The sequence below is a fragment of the Hemiscyllium ocellatum genome, chromosome 46 (genome assembly GCF_020745735.1).
Source record: "Hemiscyllium ocellatum isolate sHemOce1 chromosome 46, sHemOce1.pat.X.cur, whole genome shotgun sequence".
Taxonomy (NCBI): Eukaryota; Metazoa; Chordata; class Chondrichthyes; order Orectolobiformes; family Hemiscylliidae; genus Hemiscyllium; species Hemiscyllium ocellatum.
In genome coordinates this window covers 13,859,773-13,877,591 of record NC_083446.1, presented here as the reverse complement: position 1 = coordinate 13,877,591, position 17,819 = coordinate 13,859,773, and the positions used below count along the sequence as shown (strand labels likewise).

The following is a 17,819-nucleotide window of genomic DNA, read 5'->3' as shown; positions in this document are numbered from 1 at the left end:
CAGGCAGAGGAAAGGGAGGGAGGAAACTGAGAATGAGGGAAAGAAGTTGGGGTCAAAGGGTCACACAGCACGGAAATAGACCAAGTTTTTTTATAGAATCCCTAGTGTGGAAATAGGCCCTTCAGCCCATCAAGTCCATACCGACCCTCCGAAGAGTCACCCACCCAGACCCATTCCCCTACCTTATTACTCCTGATTGATGCACCTAACCTACACATCCAGAACACCATGGGCAATTTAGCACAGCCAATCCACCCTAACCCACACATCTTTTGGATTGTGGGAGGAAACCGGAGTACCTGGAGGAAACTCGCACAGACATGGGGAGAATGGGCAAACTCCCCACAGACAGTCACCCGAGAACTGGAATCGAACCCAAGTCCCTGGCGCAATGAGGCAGCAGTGCTAACCACTGAGTCACCCTGCCGCCCCATTTCCTATCCATACGCCTGTCCAAATGTCCTTTAAATGTTGTAATTGTACCAGGCTCTACCACTTTCTCTGTCAGCTCGTTCCATACACACACCACCCTCTGTGTGAAAAAGTTGCCCCTCAGGTCCCATTTAAATCTTTCCCCTCTCACCTTAAACCTATGCCCTCTAGTTCAGGGCTCCCCCACCCCAGGGAAATGGCCTTGGCTGTTCACCTTATCTGTGCTCCATGATGTGAGGGGGTTGAATTCCAACAGGGGGGCGGTGGCAGCTATGCTGATCTGGGAATTTCCAGCTTTGTGGGGAACAGGAGAAGAAAAATTGCTTCAGAGACAAGGGAATTGTTTCATCTGAATTTCTGTTTTTTACTGACAGTGATAACGTCTGTAAATTCCTTTTCTAGGACATTGGGAAAGATTCACAGATGAGAAACGCCTTAAACATTAACGGAGTCATTTGATTCACCCAGACGGGATACAGTTTGAAATAAATCTCAACACTCACAGCGAGGAGAGAAATTCCATGAATTGTGTGCATGGTTGGGGCTTCATCTGATTGTCCAACCAGGAGAGACACCTAAACACTGAAACCATGGAGAAACCATGGAAATGTGAGGATTGTGGGAAAGGATTTACTTATTCCTGCCGGCTGGAAAGCCATCGACGCAGTCACACTGGGGAGAAGCCATTTGTTTGTTCTGTATGTGGGAAGGGATTTACTCAAACAACCTCTCTGATGTCACACCAGAGGGTTCACACTGAGGAGAGGCCTTTCAACTGCATTTACTGTGGTAAGAAATTCAACAACTCTTCCACCCTCACTGCACACCAGCGGATTCACACCGGCGAGAGGCCGTTCACCTGCTCCGTGTGCAGGAAAGGATTCACTCAGTCCTTTGATCTGGTCAGGCATCGGCGGGTTCATACTGGAGAGAAACCGTTCACCTGCCCCGTCTGTGGGAAGGGGTTTGCTCGCTTATTTGGCCTCCAGTCACACCACCGAGTGCACACCGAGGAGAATCCGTTCAGCTGCACTTCCTGCGGGAAAAGCTTCAGGCATTCCTCCACCCTCGCTGCCCATCAGCGCACTCACACCGGGGAAAGGCCGTTCACCTGCCCCACGTGCGGGAAGAAGTTTGCTCAGTCCTTTGATCTGGTGAGGCACCAGCAAATTCACACGGGGGAGAGACCGTTCACCTGCCCCGTGTGTGGAAGGGGATTCACTCGGTTATTCAGCCTCCAGTCGCACCAGCGCATCCACACCCAGGAGAATCCATTCAGCTGCAACTCCTGCGGGAAGAGGTTCAAGCATTCGTCCAGCCTCACGGCACACCAGAGAATTCACACCGGCGAGAGGCCATTCAGCTGCCCCGAGTGTGGGAAAAACTTCAGCAGCTCATCCAAGCTCACTGTACACCAGCGGATTCACACCGGGGAGAGACCGTTCACCTGCACTGTGTGCGCTAAGAAATTTGCTCAGTCCTTCGATCTGGTCAGGCACCAGCGCGTTCACACTGGAGAGAAACCGTTCACCTGCCCTGTGTGTGGGAGGGGATTTGCTCGCTTATTTGGCCTCCAGTCGCACCACCGAGTTCACACGAAGGAGAAACTGTTCAGCTGCACTTCGTCCTGAGCCGAGTTTCAGCAGTAAATCTGCTGTAGGCTAATACCATCAAACCGGAGAGCTGCCATTTACCTGCTCAGGAAGCGATTTGCGATAAGTGATTGGGTGCTGTTGTTAATCACACCCGGGAATAGTGACACAAAAAGATTTAGTTCATTTCTGCTGATATTAGCAGCTATACAATTGGCTGGAATTTAATATTCTGGATATGTTGCTGAAGTTTTAGACCTGCAGTATTCTTTATTAATACCTGTATCTGTGATCTTTCGCCTAATTCAAGAACTCTCGACAGGGAATCGTTCACAATAAAACTGTGAAATGTTACTTCAATCCTAAATGGATCTTTGGTGTAAAATCTACAATTCAATGTCTGAAAGGTTCCACAGATGAACATCACTTATTCGAAAGTCTTGATTGATTTGGGTTGACAATTACTGACATACACAATGTGTCACAGTGAGTACACAGTACTCCAATATGAAACTAAATTGTCAAGGGACTTGAAACAGAATAGTGAAATATTTTACAATAACACCAATACAAACTTCATGAATCACCATTGATAGTGATTACATTCGCTGAGTTCAGTTACTTCTAACACAGGAACAGCAATATTGACTGAAGGCAGAACTCATGACAAAGACCGGTTTGAGACCCCATCCTGAAGAAGTTGTGCTGTTCCTTCCGACAGGAATTCTGGTTGTTTTTTTTATCGCAGTGTAAATCTTCGTTGCTTTCTATTTCACTGCTGGTGTTTGCCAAAGCTGGCTTTCACAGCCACATTTGTCAGTGATGGCCAACGACTCAGACTCACCTCACATGAGTTTCAGCCTTCACAGGCAATAAATGCTGTCCTCTCCACACTTCGTGGAAGCTCTGATGAAGAGTCATCTGGACTTGAAACGTTAGCTTGCTCTCTCTCCACGGAGGCTGCCTGACCCGCTGTGATCTCCAGCAAATTTTTGTTTTCAGTCTAGCTTGAGGCCAACCCAGCAGAGACGGTATCCGCTATTGAAGCAAAAAGGACAGCCCTGGCGATGCTCAATGGGCACTGCAATAGGATGAAAGTAGGCAGGGAAAACTTCTCAAAAGACTGCTCAAAACTGCCCATGACAGTTGAAGCTATTCAGCCCTTCGAGCCTGGTTGAATTTAGATTTACACTAGATTCCCTACAGTGTGGAAACAGGACCTTCGGCCCAACCAGTCCACACCGACCCTCCGAAGAGTAACCTACCCAGACCCAATTCCCTCTGACTAATGCTCCTAACACTGTGGGTAATTTAGCATGGCCAGTTCACCTGACCTGGACATCTTTGGACTGTGGGAGGAAACCGGAGCACCCGGAGGAAACCCACACAGGCACGGGGAGAATGTGCTGGTTGATCATCCAACTCAGTACCTTTCTCAGTCCCCCCCTTTCGCCTTCAGAACGATATCTAGCGACACCCATGTCACTTGAATGAATTAAAAAAAAACTTGTAATCATTCAATGTTTTAGCCTCCATCACTTTCTATGGCAGGAATTCCACAGGCTCACCACTCTCTGGGTGAAGCCGTTTCTCCATCTGTTGTGGCCAGATGGTGAAGCCCTCACGGATGTCCTGCTAGGGTTGAACATGACTGAGAATTATACTCTGATGAAACTGACATCCCTCAGTCTCTGGTGCCCTCCTGTTGCGGTTGAGTTGACCAACAAACCCGAAAGGCTGCAAAGGCTGTTGCTTGCTTTGCACACAAAGAGTCTGCTCCAGCATAAGGAACTCCTGCTGAACTGCTCAAACACAGGCCGTCTCCTCTAACCCCACACTTTCTCATCCATACCTTCCTCCTCTGCAAGGACAACAGATCTGTCCTACGGGATGGGTGATGGAACAAAATCACAATTTGCATGAAGAAAGGGGACAGAGGGGTTTGCAGTGACTACAGGGATATCTCAATCAGTGTCATGGGGAAAGCCTCCACTAGAATCATGTTTAAAAGAGCTCATCTACTCTCAGACCTAGTGCTTCCAGAAGCAAAGTGCAGGGTCCTCTGCAGGCCAATCCAGAGCAGACGGGATCTTCTCCACTCACCAATGCAAGAGAAGCAGGGAATAGGGTACACTCCCTTACCTTTACTTCTGTCAATCTCTTTAAACCTTCCAATGCTGTCAAGTAGAGCCAGATTCAGCGAGATTTTGGTGAAATTGTCTGCATGACAAACCTTCTCGGTCTAATCTAGTCCTGGACCATCTGACTGCACCACCTCCGACAGATTCAGGGTGAGGAAGGGAGTGAAATAAATACCAACACCAAAATCAGCAACCCACACTGCTTCCTGATAACCAAGAATAACAACTGCTTCTCTCAGCAAGATCAAACAGGGAGACATATCATTGTATGTTCATTATTTGAGCAATAAGTGCATTTAAAGTCCCGAACAGGCTTGCATTGTATAATTCCTCCCAAAGCCCTTCGTGGTGTGACCCCTTCAAAGCGTCGGACTTGGTGAGACCCCAGAGTAAAGTTTCGGAGGGGTATGAGGGTTTTGAAGGTTGGTGGAGTGGGAGACATGTGGGTGGCTATTAACAGAATATTAATGTATTTGGATGACTAATGCATTAGTCTGTATTATTTATCTTATACAATCTATTGATGCAGTTGACAAATAACTAATGTAAACTGATTATTGATAGCATATAGCTAAATTATTGAAATAAATCTTTTTATTTATGTGCATCTTGATTATTGATGCAATAATTGCCTGATTAGTGATGGATTGGGCAAGTGGTTATAAATGTAACAGGAACGTATAAATAATTAAATCAAGATCATTAACGTTATTATTGTAATCATAACACTGAATATCTCTCAATTTAGATCCTGATTGTAGCTACAGTCAGCACTAAACTATTTATGTAATTGTGTTCTGATTATCAATGTGTTAGTGTCCTGAGTCTTAATGTGATATGGCTTAGCAATGGGAAGCTGATATTAATGTAATCAATCTCTGAGCATTGATGTAGCAGGATCTATGTCATTGATACAGTAGTCTATAATCATGACTATTAATACATTTTGATGTTGATGATGGATGCAGGGAGATCCTGATTACTGACAAAATTGGTTACAATAAGGAACAAAGCTCCAGGTTGATGAGAAAATATAGAATTCCTAATGTGCAGAAAGAAGCACTCGGCAGATTGAATCTGAACTGATTCTCCAAAGAGTATCCCACCCAGCCCCAGCACCCTCACCAGACACACACACACACACACACACACAAAATCCCCGCATTTCCCTTGGCTAATCAACCTAACCTGCACATCCGTGGACACTTTGGGGCAACATACATTGGCTAGGCCACCTAACCTGCTCATCTTTAGGTTGTGGGAGAAACTGGAACACCTGAAGGAAACCCACGCAGACACAGGGAGAATGTGCACATTCCACACAGACAGTCATTCGAGACTGGAATTGAACCCAGGTCCCTGGTGCTGTGAGGGAGCCACCATGCTGCCCCATGTCTATAACAAAGTCTGGCACCAAGCCACACGTGAGGGAAAATGAGGAAATGTTTGGTGAAAGAGTTTGGGCTTTAGGAATTTCGGAAAAGCAAATGTTCCATCAAACAGCAAATTCATTGTCAGTGGCTGTGAAGTTTGTGTTTGACTGCTATGTCATTTTGTAGGAGAAACGTACCTCTGGTGAAAGTGATCTAAAATGAAAAAAAATGCAAAAACAGTGTCTTGAAGATGAGTTACGTGTGTTACAACATCTTCACCGGTGTTTTAGCAGTTAGGGTTCAGTGCTGTCACTCCCATGGTTTGGATTTACAATCCCATCCATTGGAAACAGCAAAGAAAGACAAACTCAGAGTTTCACATCACACCTAGTATATGGGGTTGGGAACAAATGTGGAGGAGTGACAGAGAAGGGTTGCAACCATTGGATAACAAGAGTCTTATCAGAACAAGCACAGAGAATGCTGGAGAAACTCAGCAGGTCTGACAGCATCCACGGTATTGTGCCAATCAAAACATTGTTTTACTCTGCACACATGTGCCAGACCTGCTGAGTTTATCCACCATTCTCTGTATTTGTTTTAGCTCTCCAGCAGCCACTGTATTTTGTTTTATTTATTCCTGCTCTTTCTACTGGCACAGATTTTCGTCCTAGCCACTGATCCAGAACTGCCCTTTCAAAACACTTTGCCAGGTCTTTGCTGTAACTTGCTATCAGTTTACATTCCCCAATATCAAAATTGCTACTTTCACAGTCATTCAGCCCTTTTCAGAGAATCATAGAATCCCTACAGTGTGGAGACGGCATTTGGCTGAAGAAGTCCACACTGACCCTCTGAAGAGTACCCCATCCAGACCCTTTCCCAATCCTATTACTCTATATTTACCCCTGACAAATCACCTAACCTACACATCCCTGAACACTATGGGCAACTTAGCATGGCCAATTCACCTAACCTGCACATTTTGGATTGTGGGAGGAAACCGGAGCACCAAGAGGAAACCCCCACAGACACAGACAGTTGTCTGAGACTAGAATCGGACCTGGGCCCCTGGTGCTGTGAGGCAGCAGCACTAACCACTGAGCCACCATGCTGCCCATTTTTATGACATTATATATTGCATTCCCTCACCATATTTTCAAGGTAAAGACTGATTTTTTAAAATCTGCCTTAAGAGAAGCAGCGACAGTAATTCTCTCGCTGATTATTGAGCTTATGGAGTTTCCCATTGTTGCTTAGGAGTCTATAAACAGCACAACTCTGCAGGATCTGAGTCAAGATGCCATCTGTCAGGCTAGGGGGATGGAAAACACATCTGACTAAGGTTTAGAAGCTTGGAGGTTCAACATTTTTACCCATTTTCTGACACTGAGTTCTAACTGGGGGTGTGTGTGTGGGTGTGTGTGTGTGGGGGGGTTAGCCTGTACACCTTGGTTGCTGTACCAAATGATTTAACAATCAGTCAGGGCATTACGATGGCTCAGTGGTTAGCATTGTCACTTCACAGTGATGAAGGGCTTATGCCTGAAACGTCGAATTTCCTGTTCCTTGGATGCTGCCTGACCTGCCACGCTTTTCCAGCAACACATTTTCATCATAGTGCCAGAGACCTGAGTTCAATTCTAGCCTCAAGCAACTATCAGTGTGGAATTCACACATTCTCCCCGCCTGTGTGGGTTTCCTCTGGGTGCTTTGATTTCCTCCTACATGACAAAGACATGCAGGTTAGGTGGATCGGCTGTGCTAAATTACGCATAGTGTCCAGGGATGTATAAACTGGACAGATTAGCCGTGGGAAATGCAGGGTTATTGAGTTAGAGTAGAGGGTTGGGTCAGCATGGATTTAATGGACTGATGGTCTGCTTCCACAGTATAGGGATTCAATCCCTGCAGCTGCAATCATGATAGATCACATGATGATGCTGTCCCTTTAACAAGGTTATGTTGCCTTGGTTTTTGTTCAAGAGGGATTGTAAAGTTAGTGATGCTGAAATGGCTGACAGACCCTCCCTAACTCAACAATGGAAAGAGATCTTTAGGTTTTTTTAAAACAGTTATACAATGAAAGGGGAGTGGCCTGTTCTCCCAGTTCAGGTTTTGTTTAAATTTGGTTTAGTTTCAGCAGGCAGTCAAAAACTGCTGAGGACCTAGAGAAGCAGCTACATTGAAAAGATGTTCCATGCTTCGACAGAGGTCTTGCTTTAACTTTCTCTCTAGAAGTCTCTCCTGCCTGTAAGAACCTGTGTTTGAATGTACCTTTGCCGAGGGATGTGTTTAGGGGGTGTTGCGGGGATTTGAACAGCTCTTTTGTTAACTTGCAATAGAGTCGGTTGGGTTTTCAAATGAGTTAAGTTATTCTAATTCTGTTTTCCTTTCTTTGTGTTTTATCTGTAGTGTTTAAATACATTCTGTTTTGTTTCAAGCCAAGTGGTTTGACCAGCTGCATTACTCCTGGAATATTCCCTTTACAGTCGCCTAAAAGAAATGATGTGGAGGAGCTGGTATTGGATGGGGAAGACAAAGTTAAAAATCACACAACACCATTTTGTAGTCCAACTAGTTTATTTGGAAGTACGATCTTTTGGAGCGCTGCCAGTTAGCTAGTGGGGCGGGATCATAGCGTTTATAGAAAAAGATCAAAGTGAAATACAAATGTATTAAACAAACCTAGATTACTGTTAAGTCTTTAATCACTTAGAATGGGTTGCAGGTTTTGATTGATTAATAGGTAAATCACCTTAAGTTATCTCAGGACTGTGACTTGAAAGAAGTTCTGGGATTTACATACAGTGGTCTCCCCGTACCCACAGGGGATACATTGCAGGACCCACCATGGAAGCCTGAAGCCGTGGAAAGGAGCGAACCTGTTCATTTCAATGGGAAACTTACCTTCCCGGCAACCTCCTGGTCCCTGATTCCCTATAATATGTTCGGGGTGCCGTAATCCGCAGGTAACTGAAACCGTGGAAAACAATTCCGTGGATACAGGGGTCGCCCTGTATTAATCAATTGAAACCCTCATCCCCATTCTACGTGATTAAAGACTTAACAGCAATCTTTGTTCAATACATCTCATCAGTTGTCTGACACTTTGATCTTTTACTATAAATTCTGTGTCCTATGATTCTGCCCCACGAGCTACCTGACGAAGGAGCAGCGCTCCAAAAGCTAGTGCTTCCAAATAAACCTGTTGGACTATAACCTGGTGTTGTGTGAGTTTTAACTGAGAAAAATAAAAAAAGTTAGGGTCTGGCCCACCTTTTTAAAAACATTTTGAGGGGTGCCTGGTCTGTAACAAACAAAGCATTCTTTTATTCAACAGCAACGCTTTTCAAATGACTTGGATGTGTCTCAGGACGGAAGACATTGCGCCGATGGGCTGAATGGTCTCCTCCCATTGTGCCTTGTCCTGACGACACGAAATAATTGCGCAATGTGGGCGGAGCATAGGGCAGAGGCCAGCGCATGCGCCTTGCGGAACCTGGGTACAATGACACCGAGGATGTCGAACGCTCAATCCGTGAGCTGAAACCGATTGTACGAGGATAATACAGAGGGCGTCATGAGCACGCAGGCTTTATAAACACGTAGTGATACTCCTTGGCCCTGAATAAGGAACGACTGGTGCCGGGTTAACCCTGGACGGGCAGTCGCGTTTCCCCGGTGGAAGGTCCTTGGCCCACCGCCGCCATGTTTGTTGGGGGCAAGGTGGTGAAGCGCATGCGCGACCCTGCACGGGCAGGAAGATAATGACAGCACAATAGCTGAAGACTATGGAGTCCCATGTGGGCCACAGCAGGTAAGGATGGCCAGATCCTCTCCCATGCAGGACATCAGGGAACCCGATGGGGACTTATCCCATTACGGGCAATGCAAGCCATCAAAAGTGAAATGGTGGTAGGGAGGAAAGAAAGGGACTAACTCAAAATGTAAATAGAGGGGGAAATAAAGCACTGTATCTCCCATGGTGCCCACCTCTGGAGAACTCCTTCTGCAGGAGGTTAGAAGGGAAAGTTTTCTCAATGGGGTACTCAAATGAAGAACCCCAGATCAAGATCTGAAATCGTCGATTAATCAGAACATGAATACAAACAGCTTCTGAATGTGGAAGGATTGCAGGTTGTCTGTGGAGAAAAATTTGAACATGTCGAAATGGAAAGGAAAAGACTGTGGAGAAATTATTACAGGGAGGTGAATTTTAAACAAATTTAGAAATTGCTGGAGAAACGGTGGTAAGAAAGCAGAGTTAATACTTCATGACCAACTCTTTGTAGACTCAGATCTGCTGAGTTTCTCCAGCATCTTCTATTTTTGTTTCAGATCTCCAGTATCCAAAGTTCTTTGTTATATTTTAGAGATAAATTTTAATATTGGGGAGTGCTTAACCAGGAGCCTTTGCAGATCAATAGGCAAAGTTAAGGGACAATGGATAAAGGGGACATGGGGTGAGGAAAAACACAGCAGAGATTGTATGATCCCAAGTTGATAGAGATTCAATATGGAAAACTGGATAGGAAGGTGTTAGGATCATCAAGTCTAGAGAGTAAGAAGGAATTGATGAGAGTTTGAGAAACAGCTGAGATGGAAGGAAAGTTGGCTGATATTACTGAGGTGGATCTGCCTGATCACAGGCTTGGCTGTTTTGTTTCCTTCCCCCTATTCCCCTGCACCCCCTTTGACTTTCACACACTCAATTCTCTTTCCTCATTTCTGAGGGAGGGTCACCTGAATGGAAATCTATACAATCTTTCTGTCCATTGATGCTACCTTACCTGCTGCGTCTTTCCAGCATTTTCTGTTTTTATTAAGACCATAAGATGCAGGGGCTGAATTAGTCCAATCAGCCCATCAGGTCTGCTCTGCCATTTCACCACGGCTTCTATGTTTTCAACCCTATTCTCTTGCCTTGTCCCTGTGACCCTTGATCATCTTACTAATCGAGAACATACATCTGAAATACACTAAATAGTTTTGCCTCCACTGCCATTTTTCACAATTAGTTCCAAAGATTAACCACCTTCTAGATGAAGAAGTTCCTTCTTATCTCAATTCTAAAGGGTCTCTCCTTCATCTGAGGCAGTGCCCTTGAGTTCTAGCCTGTCTTACATCCACTGTCTCCAGGCCTCTCAGTATTCTGTAAGTTTCAATAAAATCCTCTATTGTCTTTCTAAACTCCATTGAGTAAAGAACGAGAGTCCTCAAATGACAAACCTTTCACCCTGGACATCCTTCAAGGCTACTACATCTTTCCTTAGATATGGGGCCCAAAACTGCCCCCAATATTCCAAATGCGGTATAACCAGAGCCTTATATGGCCTCAGCAGTACATCCCAGCTCTTGTATTCCAGCCAGTACAAAGTGAGGACTGCAGATACTGGAGATCAGAGTCGAGAATGTGGTGCTGGAAAAGAACTTCAGGTCAGGCAGCATCTGAGTAGCAGGAAAATCTTTTCCAGCATCACACTCTCGACTCTTTGTAGACTCAGATCTGCTGAGTTTCTCCAGCATCTTCTATTTTTGTATTCCAGCTGTCTTGAAATGAATGTGAACATTGCATTTGCCTTCCTAATGAATTTGCGTTTTAACCTGAAGAGAGTTCTAAACTAAGACTCCCAAGTCTCATTGTGCTTCAGATTTCTGAAGCCTTTCCCCGTTTACAAAATAGTCTACGCCTTCATTCTACCTACCAAATGCATAACCTCACACTTACCTACTTTGTATTCCATCTGCCACTTCATTGCCCACTCTCGTAGCCTGATCTAGTCATTCTGCAGCCTCCCTGCTCCCTCAACGCTATCCCTCCACCTGTCTTTTTGTCATCTGCAACCATAGCAACAATTCCTTCAGTTCCTTCATCCAGATCGTTAATATATAACGTGAATACTTGTGGTCCCAAAACGGACCCATTCAGAACTCCATTAGTCACTGGCTGCCATCCTGAGAAACACCACTTTGTTCCGACTCTGCTTTCTACCAGTCAGTAAATCCTCTATCCATGCTAATACCTTTCCCCTGATACCACGGGCTCTGATCTTTTTTAGCAGCCTCCTGTGCAGCACCTTGTCAAAGGCCTTCTGGAAATCCAAATAAATCATGCCCACTGGCTTTCCATTGCTTGTTCCCTCCTCAAAAAGTTGTAACAGCTTTGTCAAGCATGACCTACCCTTGACGAAGCCACGCTGACTCAGCTCTATTTTATCATGCACTTCTGAGTACTCTATAATCTCATCCTTAATAAAGAACTGTAAAGTGTTACCAACGACCCAGGTCAGGTTAACCAGTCTATGTTTCTTGTCTTCAATCTCCCTCCCTTTTTTAGCAGGGGCATTACTTTCGCAATGTTTGAGTTCACTGGCGCTCTCCCTGACTCCACTACTGAAGAGCAAAGTAATTTAGATGATTTGTGGTGGGAAGCTCAACTTGGATTGAAATATTTCAGCATGATTGTGACAATTCAGTTCAGCCTCAAAGGCTTGGAGAGTGTATTCAGAACTGGCCTTTGTAGCAGAGACTGAAACAGTGGCTTCAGTCTTCCCAATGGAGATTTCTTCTCATCCTTTCTGCAGTTTGGCTAAGTCAGGAAATGTGTGGAGAGACCATAAGACATAGAAGTAAGGCCATTCGGCCCATCGAGTCCACTCCGCCATTCAATCACGGCTGATGGGCATTTCAACTCCACTTACCAGCGTTCTCCCCGTAGCCCTTAATTCCTCGAGACAACAAGAATCTATCAATCCCTGCCTTGAAGACATTTAGTATCCCGGCCTCCACTGCACTCTGCGGCAATGAATTCCACAGGCCCACCACTCTCTGGCTGAAGAAATGTCTCCACATTTCTGTTCTGAATTGACCCCCTCTAATTCTAAGGCTGTGTCCACGGGTCCTAGTCTCCTCGCCTAGTGGAAACAATTTCCTAGCGTCCACCCTTTCCAAGCCATGTATTATCTTGTACGTCTCTATTAAGTCTCCCCTTAATCTTTGAAACTCCAATGAATACAATCCCAGGATCCTCAGCCGTTCCTCATATGTTAGACCTACCATTCCAGGGATCATCCGTGTGAACCTTCGCTGGACACGTTCCAGTGCCAGAATGTCCTTCCTGAGGTGTGGGGACCAAAACTGGACACAGTACTTTAAATGGGGCCTAACCAGAGCTTTATAAAGTCTCAGTAGGACATCTATGCTTTTATATTCCAACCCTCTTGAGATAAGAAACAACATTGTATTCGCTTTCTTAATCACGGACTCAACCTGCATGTTTACCTTTAGAGAATCCTCGACTAGCACTCCCAGATCCCTTTGTACTTTGGCTTTACTAATTTTCTCACGATTTAGAAAGTAGTCTATGCTTTTATTCTTTTTGCCAAAGTGCAAGACCTCGCACTTGCTCACGTTAAATTCCATCAGCCATTTCCTGGACCACTCTCCCAAACTGTCCAGATCCTTCTGCAGCCTCCCCACTTCCTCAGTACTACCTGCCTGTCCACCTAACTTCGTATCATCTGCAAACTTTGCTAGAATGCCCCCAGTCCCCTCATCCAAATCATTAATATATAATGCGAATAGCTGTGGCCCCAACACTGAACCCTGCGGGATACCGCTCGTCACTGGAACTTGTAGAGGAACTTGTAGCTGATGGAGTTCACATCTGCCTGCTGCTGTAGCGTTTCTCAGGGATGGAGGTTGTTTGAGATTTTGTGTCAAAGTCCTGGTCATGTTGTAGCTATGTGGAACCTCTCGGTCTCTTTCGACTTATGTAGAGACCAGAGCCTTGTGTAAGCAAGGCAGTGTGGACAGTACCCATTCCCTGAAGGTCAGTAGTGAGCCAGTTGGATTTTTATGACAGTCTTGAGGTTTTTATGGTCAGTGGTTTACTCATGCCAGCCCCACAAGTTACTAGATTCATCCAGATCAAGTTCATAACTTGCATTTGTTTGGGATTTCTCTCATTCCCTTTTTTTTCTATTTCAAATCAATTTCCCAGGGAATTAGAACAGGAGGATTTGAAATCGGAAAACTGAAACCCAAAATCACATCCAGATCAGATGGAATTGTCCAATTTGTCCCACCTGAATAACATTGGACTGTGAACATGGAAGGTAAAAGCACTGTTCTCAGTGAGGAGAAACGATGCATATGTCGTGTGTGTGGACGAGGCTTCAGTCAATCATCTGGCCTGTCGAGACACAAGTGCAGTCACACTGGGAAGAAACCATGGAAATGCGAAGACTGTGGGAAGGGATACAGATCCCCATCTCAGTTGGAAATTCATCGACGCAGTCACACTGGAGAGAGGCCATTTACCTGCCCGGAGTGCGGCAAGGGATTCACTCTGTCATCCAACCTACTGACACACCAGAGAGTTCACACTGACGAGAGACCTTTCAAATGTCCAGACTGTGGGAAGTGCTATAAAAGCTCTGGGGAACTGATTCGCCACCAAGGTGTTCATGTCGATGACAGACCTTTCAGGTGCTCTCAGTGTGGATCTGGATTCAGACGATCATCTCACCTCACTGTACACCAGCGAGTTCACACTGGGGAGAGACCGTTCATCTGCTCCGAGTGTGGGAAAGGATTCGCTCAGTTCCCCAACCTGCAGAAACACCAGCAGGTTCACAGCGCTGAGAAGCCATTCACCTGCTCCGACTGTGGGAAGGGTTTCACTCAATCATTCAGCTTGCTAAGACACCAGCGAGTTCACACTGGGGAGAGACCATTCACCTGCTCGCAGTGTGGGAACACGTTTACTCAGTCTTGCAGCCTGTTGAGACACCAACGAGTCCACACTCAGGAGAAGCCATACTCCTGCTCCTTGTGTGGAAAGGGATTCGCAACTTCATCCAGTCTACTGGAGCATAAGCGAGTTCACACTGGGGAGAGGCCATTCAACTGCTTTGAGTGTGGAATGGGATTTACTAAGTCATCCACCTTGGTGAGACACCAGCGAGTTCATAAATAACTACAGTGATGAGATTCTGCTGTTAATCAGATCAAGGACAGGACCAAGTTCATTGGGTTCCTGCTGATACTAATAAACTTCTGCCCAGTCATAAGCATTAATATTCTGGATAAAAGTCAAATAAATCAGCTTTGTCATGAACATAGTCTGTCAAGTCTTTTAAACGTTGCTAATAGAAGTAAGTTCCTTTTGATGGGACGTCACTCTCCTGAATCCTTCATCCTCACCTCCAACAACATGTGTAAGGGAGCTTTTGCAACCTCTTTTGTCACTAAGATTAACATTATCCATCCGGCTGCCTCCCTGCTTTCCACTGATCATCGGCAGCAAAGTACCTAGATACATCTTGTTTGCCTGAGTCTTGAATCCACAGTTTTCTCCTCTGTCTCATCACACACTCTCTGTACTGCTCATGTTCATCAGTCTCACCTCCTTGTCCATTGACCCTTTAATACGAAATGCCTGATTTCCCCCCCTAACGTTCTCATGTCCGTTACTTTGTTCAAAGATCTCTCTCTTTTCAAATACTGTCTCTCCTCCTCAAATCTGCTGTCTTCACCATCTGCTCAAAATGTATACACTTGACTGCTATATTCTTGAAAACTACTACCCCACCTCCAAACACCCTCTTGTCTCAAACTCTCAGAATTGTTGCGCCTCTCAACAAATTCAGCCTATTGTGCCTGCACTGTCTCTTGAAATAAACATCATTACCACAGGCCAAGTGATTTTTCTCCAAATCTTTGAACACTACTTCAAATAACTATCCAATGTTTTCTTGAATGCATCAATTGAGCCTACCTCCACCACATTTCCAGGTAGTGCATTCCATACTCTATAAAGTCTCACTGCGTGAAAAAGTTTTTTTCCGACATTGCTTGAGCTTTTATTTGTAAAGTGGAGATTTGAGGGAATTCCTGTGGACTCAGGCCTGTAAAGCCTCTCTCTTGGTTCATCCCGGAGATCGTACTCTTTGGAGGTCTGGAATAAAACCCTCTTACGGACAGTTTAGTTTAATTTTAGCCATCCCCTTTATTCACTAATAGCATCACTGTTACAATATAACACTGATTCCTACAAGCTAAACTAACTAGGTTCTAATAACCTAGGAGAGTAGGGTACCAGCTCTTCAAGTGCCCCAGCAAGCTTCTCCGATGTAGTGACACAAATTGGCTTACTTTATACAAAAGTTTAGAAAACATTGCCTGTTCTTAATTAGACAATGAAAGACAATAATTCGTAAAGGAGAAAAGTTAATTGACAGATCTGTGCACACTTGATTAATCATTCCTACAGGCCCTAAGCCATTCATCAGGTGGGAAAAACATACCCAGCTGAGTTAGGCCCCTGCTAGTGAGATAAACTCCTATCATAAAGTCTGAGCTAATAGGAGAGTTCATAAGGTAACCTTGCACAACTCACATGTCAGATACAATTCTTTTAATTTCAAAAATATACTTTATTCATAAAAATCTTTTGATATCTGTACAGTTGGTGATGCCATTGCACATCTTTAGAAACAGAGATCAGACTGAGTCATTTGTACATACAAGTCTGTATGTTAACCATCTAGGTGTTCAGCTGACTTGTCAGTGGAGTCCAGTTTCTGAGTGGGCCCCCTGTTCTTCTTAAGCAGGTAGACCTTACACAGTGGTCTTTCCCCACCGCGCCTTAGAGGAGCTGCCCCAAGCTTCAGCGAGTTCCTCAACACATAGTCCTGGAACTTGGAATGTGCCAGTCTGAAACACTCAGTCGGGGTCAACTCCTTCAGCTGGAAGATCAACAGGTTTTGGGCAGACCAAAGAGCGTCTTTGACCGAGTTGATGATCCTCCAGGCACAGTTGATGTTCGTCTCGGTGTGCGTCTCGGAGAACAGACCGTAGAGCATGGAGTCCCGTGTCACGGAGCTGCTTGGGACGAATCTCGACAAACACCACCGCATTCGTCTCCAGACTTCCTTTGTGTAGGCACATTCCAGAAGGAGGTGTGTGATAGTCTCACCCCCTCCACAGCCGCTTTGAGGGCAGCCGGCAGTGCGACAGAGAGTCCGGGCCTGCATAAAGGATCTCACAGGCAGAGCCCTTCTCACCACCAGCTAAGCCATGTCTTGGTGCTTTTGTTGGAAAGTTCTGGCGGTGAGGCACTCTGCCAAATAACTTTGACAGTCTGCCCAGGGAACTGCTCGATAGGATCCGCCGTCTCCTTTTCCCAAAGGGTCTCAAGGACACTACATGCTGACCACTTCCTAATGGACTTGTGGTCAAAGGTGTTTATCTTCATAAATTTCTCTACGAAGGACAGGACAGGTGATACGGAACAGTCCAACGACTTGGAGTGTTCCGCAGCAGCGAGGCCAGGCCCATCCTTCGCAACACCGGGGACAGGCAGAACCTCAGTACATAGTGACACTTGGTGTTTGCATACCGGGGATGCATGCACAGCTTAATGGCCATCAGGGTAAGGATGGCATTGGGCTTGCTTTTTCCCCCATTGCCCAGAGCTTTGTACATCGAGTCCCTTTGGATCCGGTCCGTCTTTGATCTCCACATAAAATGGAAGATGGCCCGAGTGATTATGACGGCTCAGGTTCTGGGAATAGGCCAGATCTGTGCCATGTATGACAGCAATAACAGTGCCTCACACCTGATGACCAGGTTTTTTTCCCGTGATGGAGAGCTTCCATCTGCCCAGTTTCTGCCTGATTTTACTGATACGCTCCTCCCAAGACTTGGCGCTTGCCCCAGCCCCCCCCTGAACCAAATACCCTGCACCTTCAGGTGGTCAGTCCTGATGGTGAAGGGGATGGAGGATTGATCAGCCCGGTTCCCGAAGAAGGTTTACCTTGGTCCCCGAGGCCCATTCGAACTGGTCACAGATGCAGATGAGTCTGTGCACGGACAGTGGATCCGAGCAGAAATCGGCGACATCATCCATGTACAGGATGGATCTGACCAAGAACGTTTGGGACACAAACAGGTAATCTATCCTTGAGCGGATAGACCCATCTGCCCTTGACCAGGTGTATCTACGCTGCGCTCCATCTGCAGGGGTGCAGCTTGGCACCTTTGACAGTTTCCATCCTTAACCTGTAGGCCCCCGCTGCCAGGAGTAGTCACCCCTCTCAGGCTCACATCGTTCCTGATGGACTCGGCAAATGGCTCTATGCAGCACACAGCAAGGCAGGAGGGAGAGGGCAGCCCTGCCTGACTCCAGATCTGATTGGAAAGCTTTCTGATTCTCACCCATTGATTGAGACTGCACTGACAATGTAGGTGTAGAGCAGTCGGATCCAATTACA

General features: G+C 45.7%; 2 protein-coding genes across 2 annotated transcripts; both read left to right on the top strand.

Moving 5' to 3' along the window:
• The first annotated feature begins 760 nt into the window (after positions 1 to 760).
• LOC132836268 (gastrula zinc finger protein XlCGF8.2DB-like) lies at positions 761 to 2,310 on the top strand. The gene has a single exon (XM_060855636.1). It carries the CDS (start codon positions 1,023 to 1,025, stop codon positions 2,061 to 2,063), a length of 1,041 nt encoding a protein of 346 aa, XP_060711619.1. The 5' UTR covers positions 761 to 1,022; the 3' UTR covers positions 2,064 to 2,310.
• Positions 2,311 to 9,021: 6,711 nt separating this feature from the next.
• Positions 9,022 to 14,662, top strand: LOC132836275 (zinc finger protein 239-like). The gene is made up of 2 exons (XM_060855656.1): positions 9,022 to 9,358; positions 13,544 to 14,662. Exon 2 carries the CDS (start codon positions 13,652 to 13,654, stop codon positions 14,519 to 14,521), a length of 870 nt encoding a protein of 289 aa, XP_060711639.1. The 5' UTR covers positions 9,022 to 9,358; positions 13,544 to 13,651; the 3' UTR covers positions 14,522 to 14,662.
• The last annotated feature ends 3,157 nt before the right edge of the window (positions 14,663 to 17,819 follow it).

Coding starts and splice junctions, on each gene's coding strand:
- LOC132836268 (XM_060855636.1), top strand. CDS start 1,023: ATGGAGAAACCATGGAAATGTGAGGATTGTGGGAAAGGATTTACTTAT.
- LOC132836275 (XM_060855656.1), top strand. CDS start 13,652: ATGGAAGGTAAAAGCACTGTTCTCAGTGAGGAGAAACGATGCATATGT.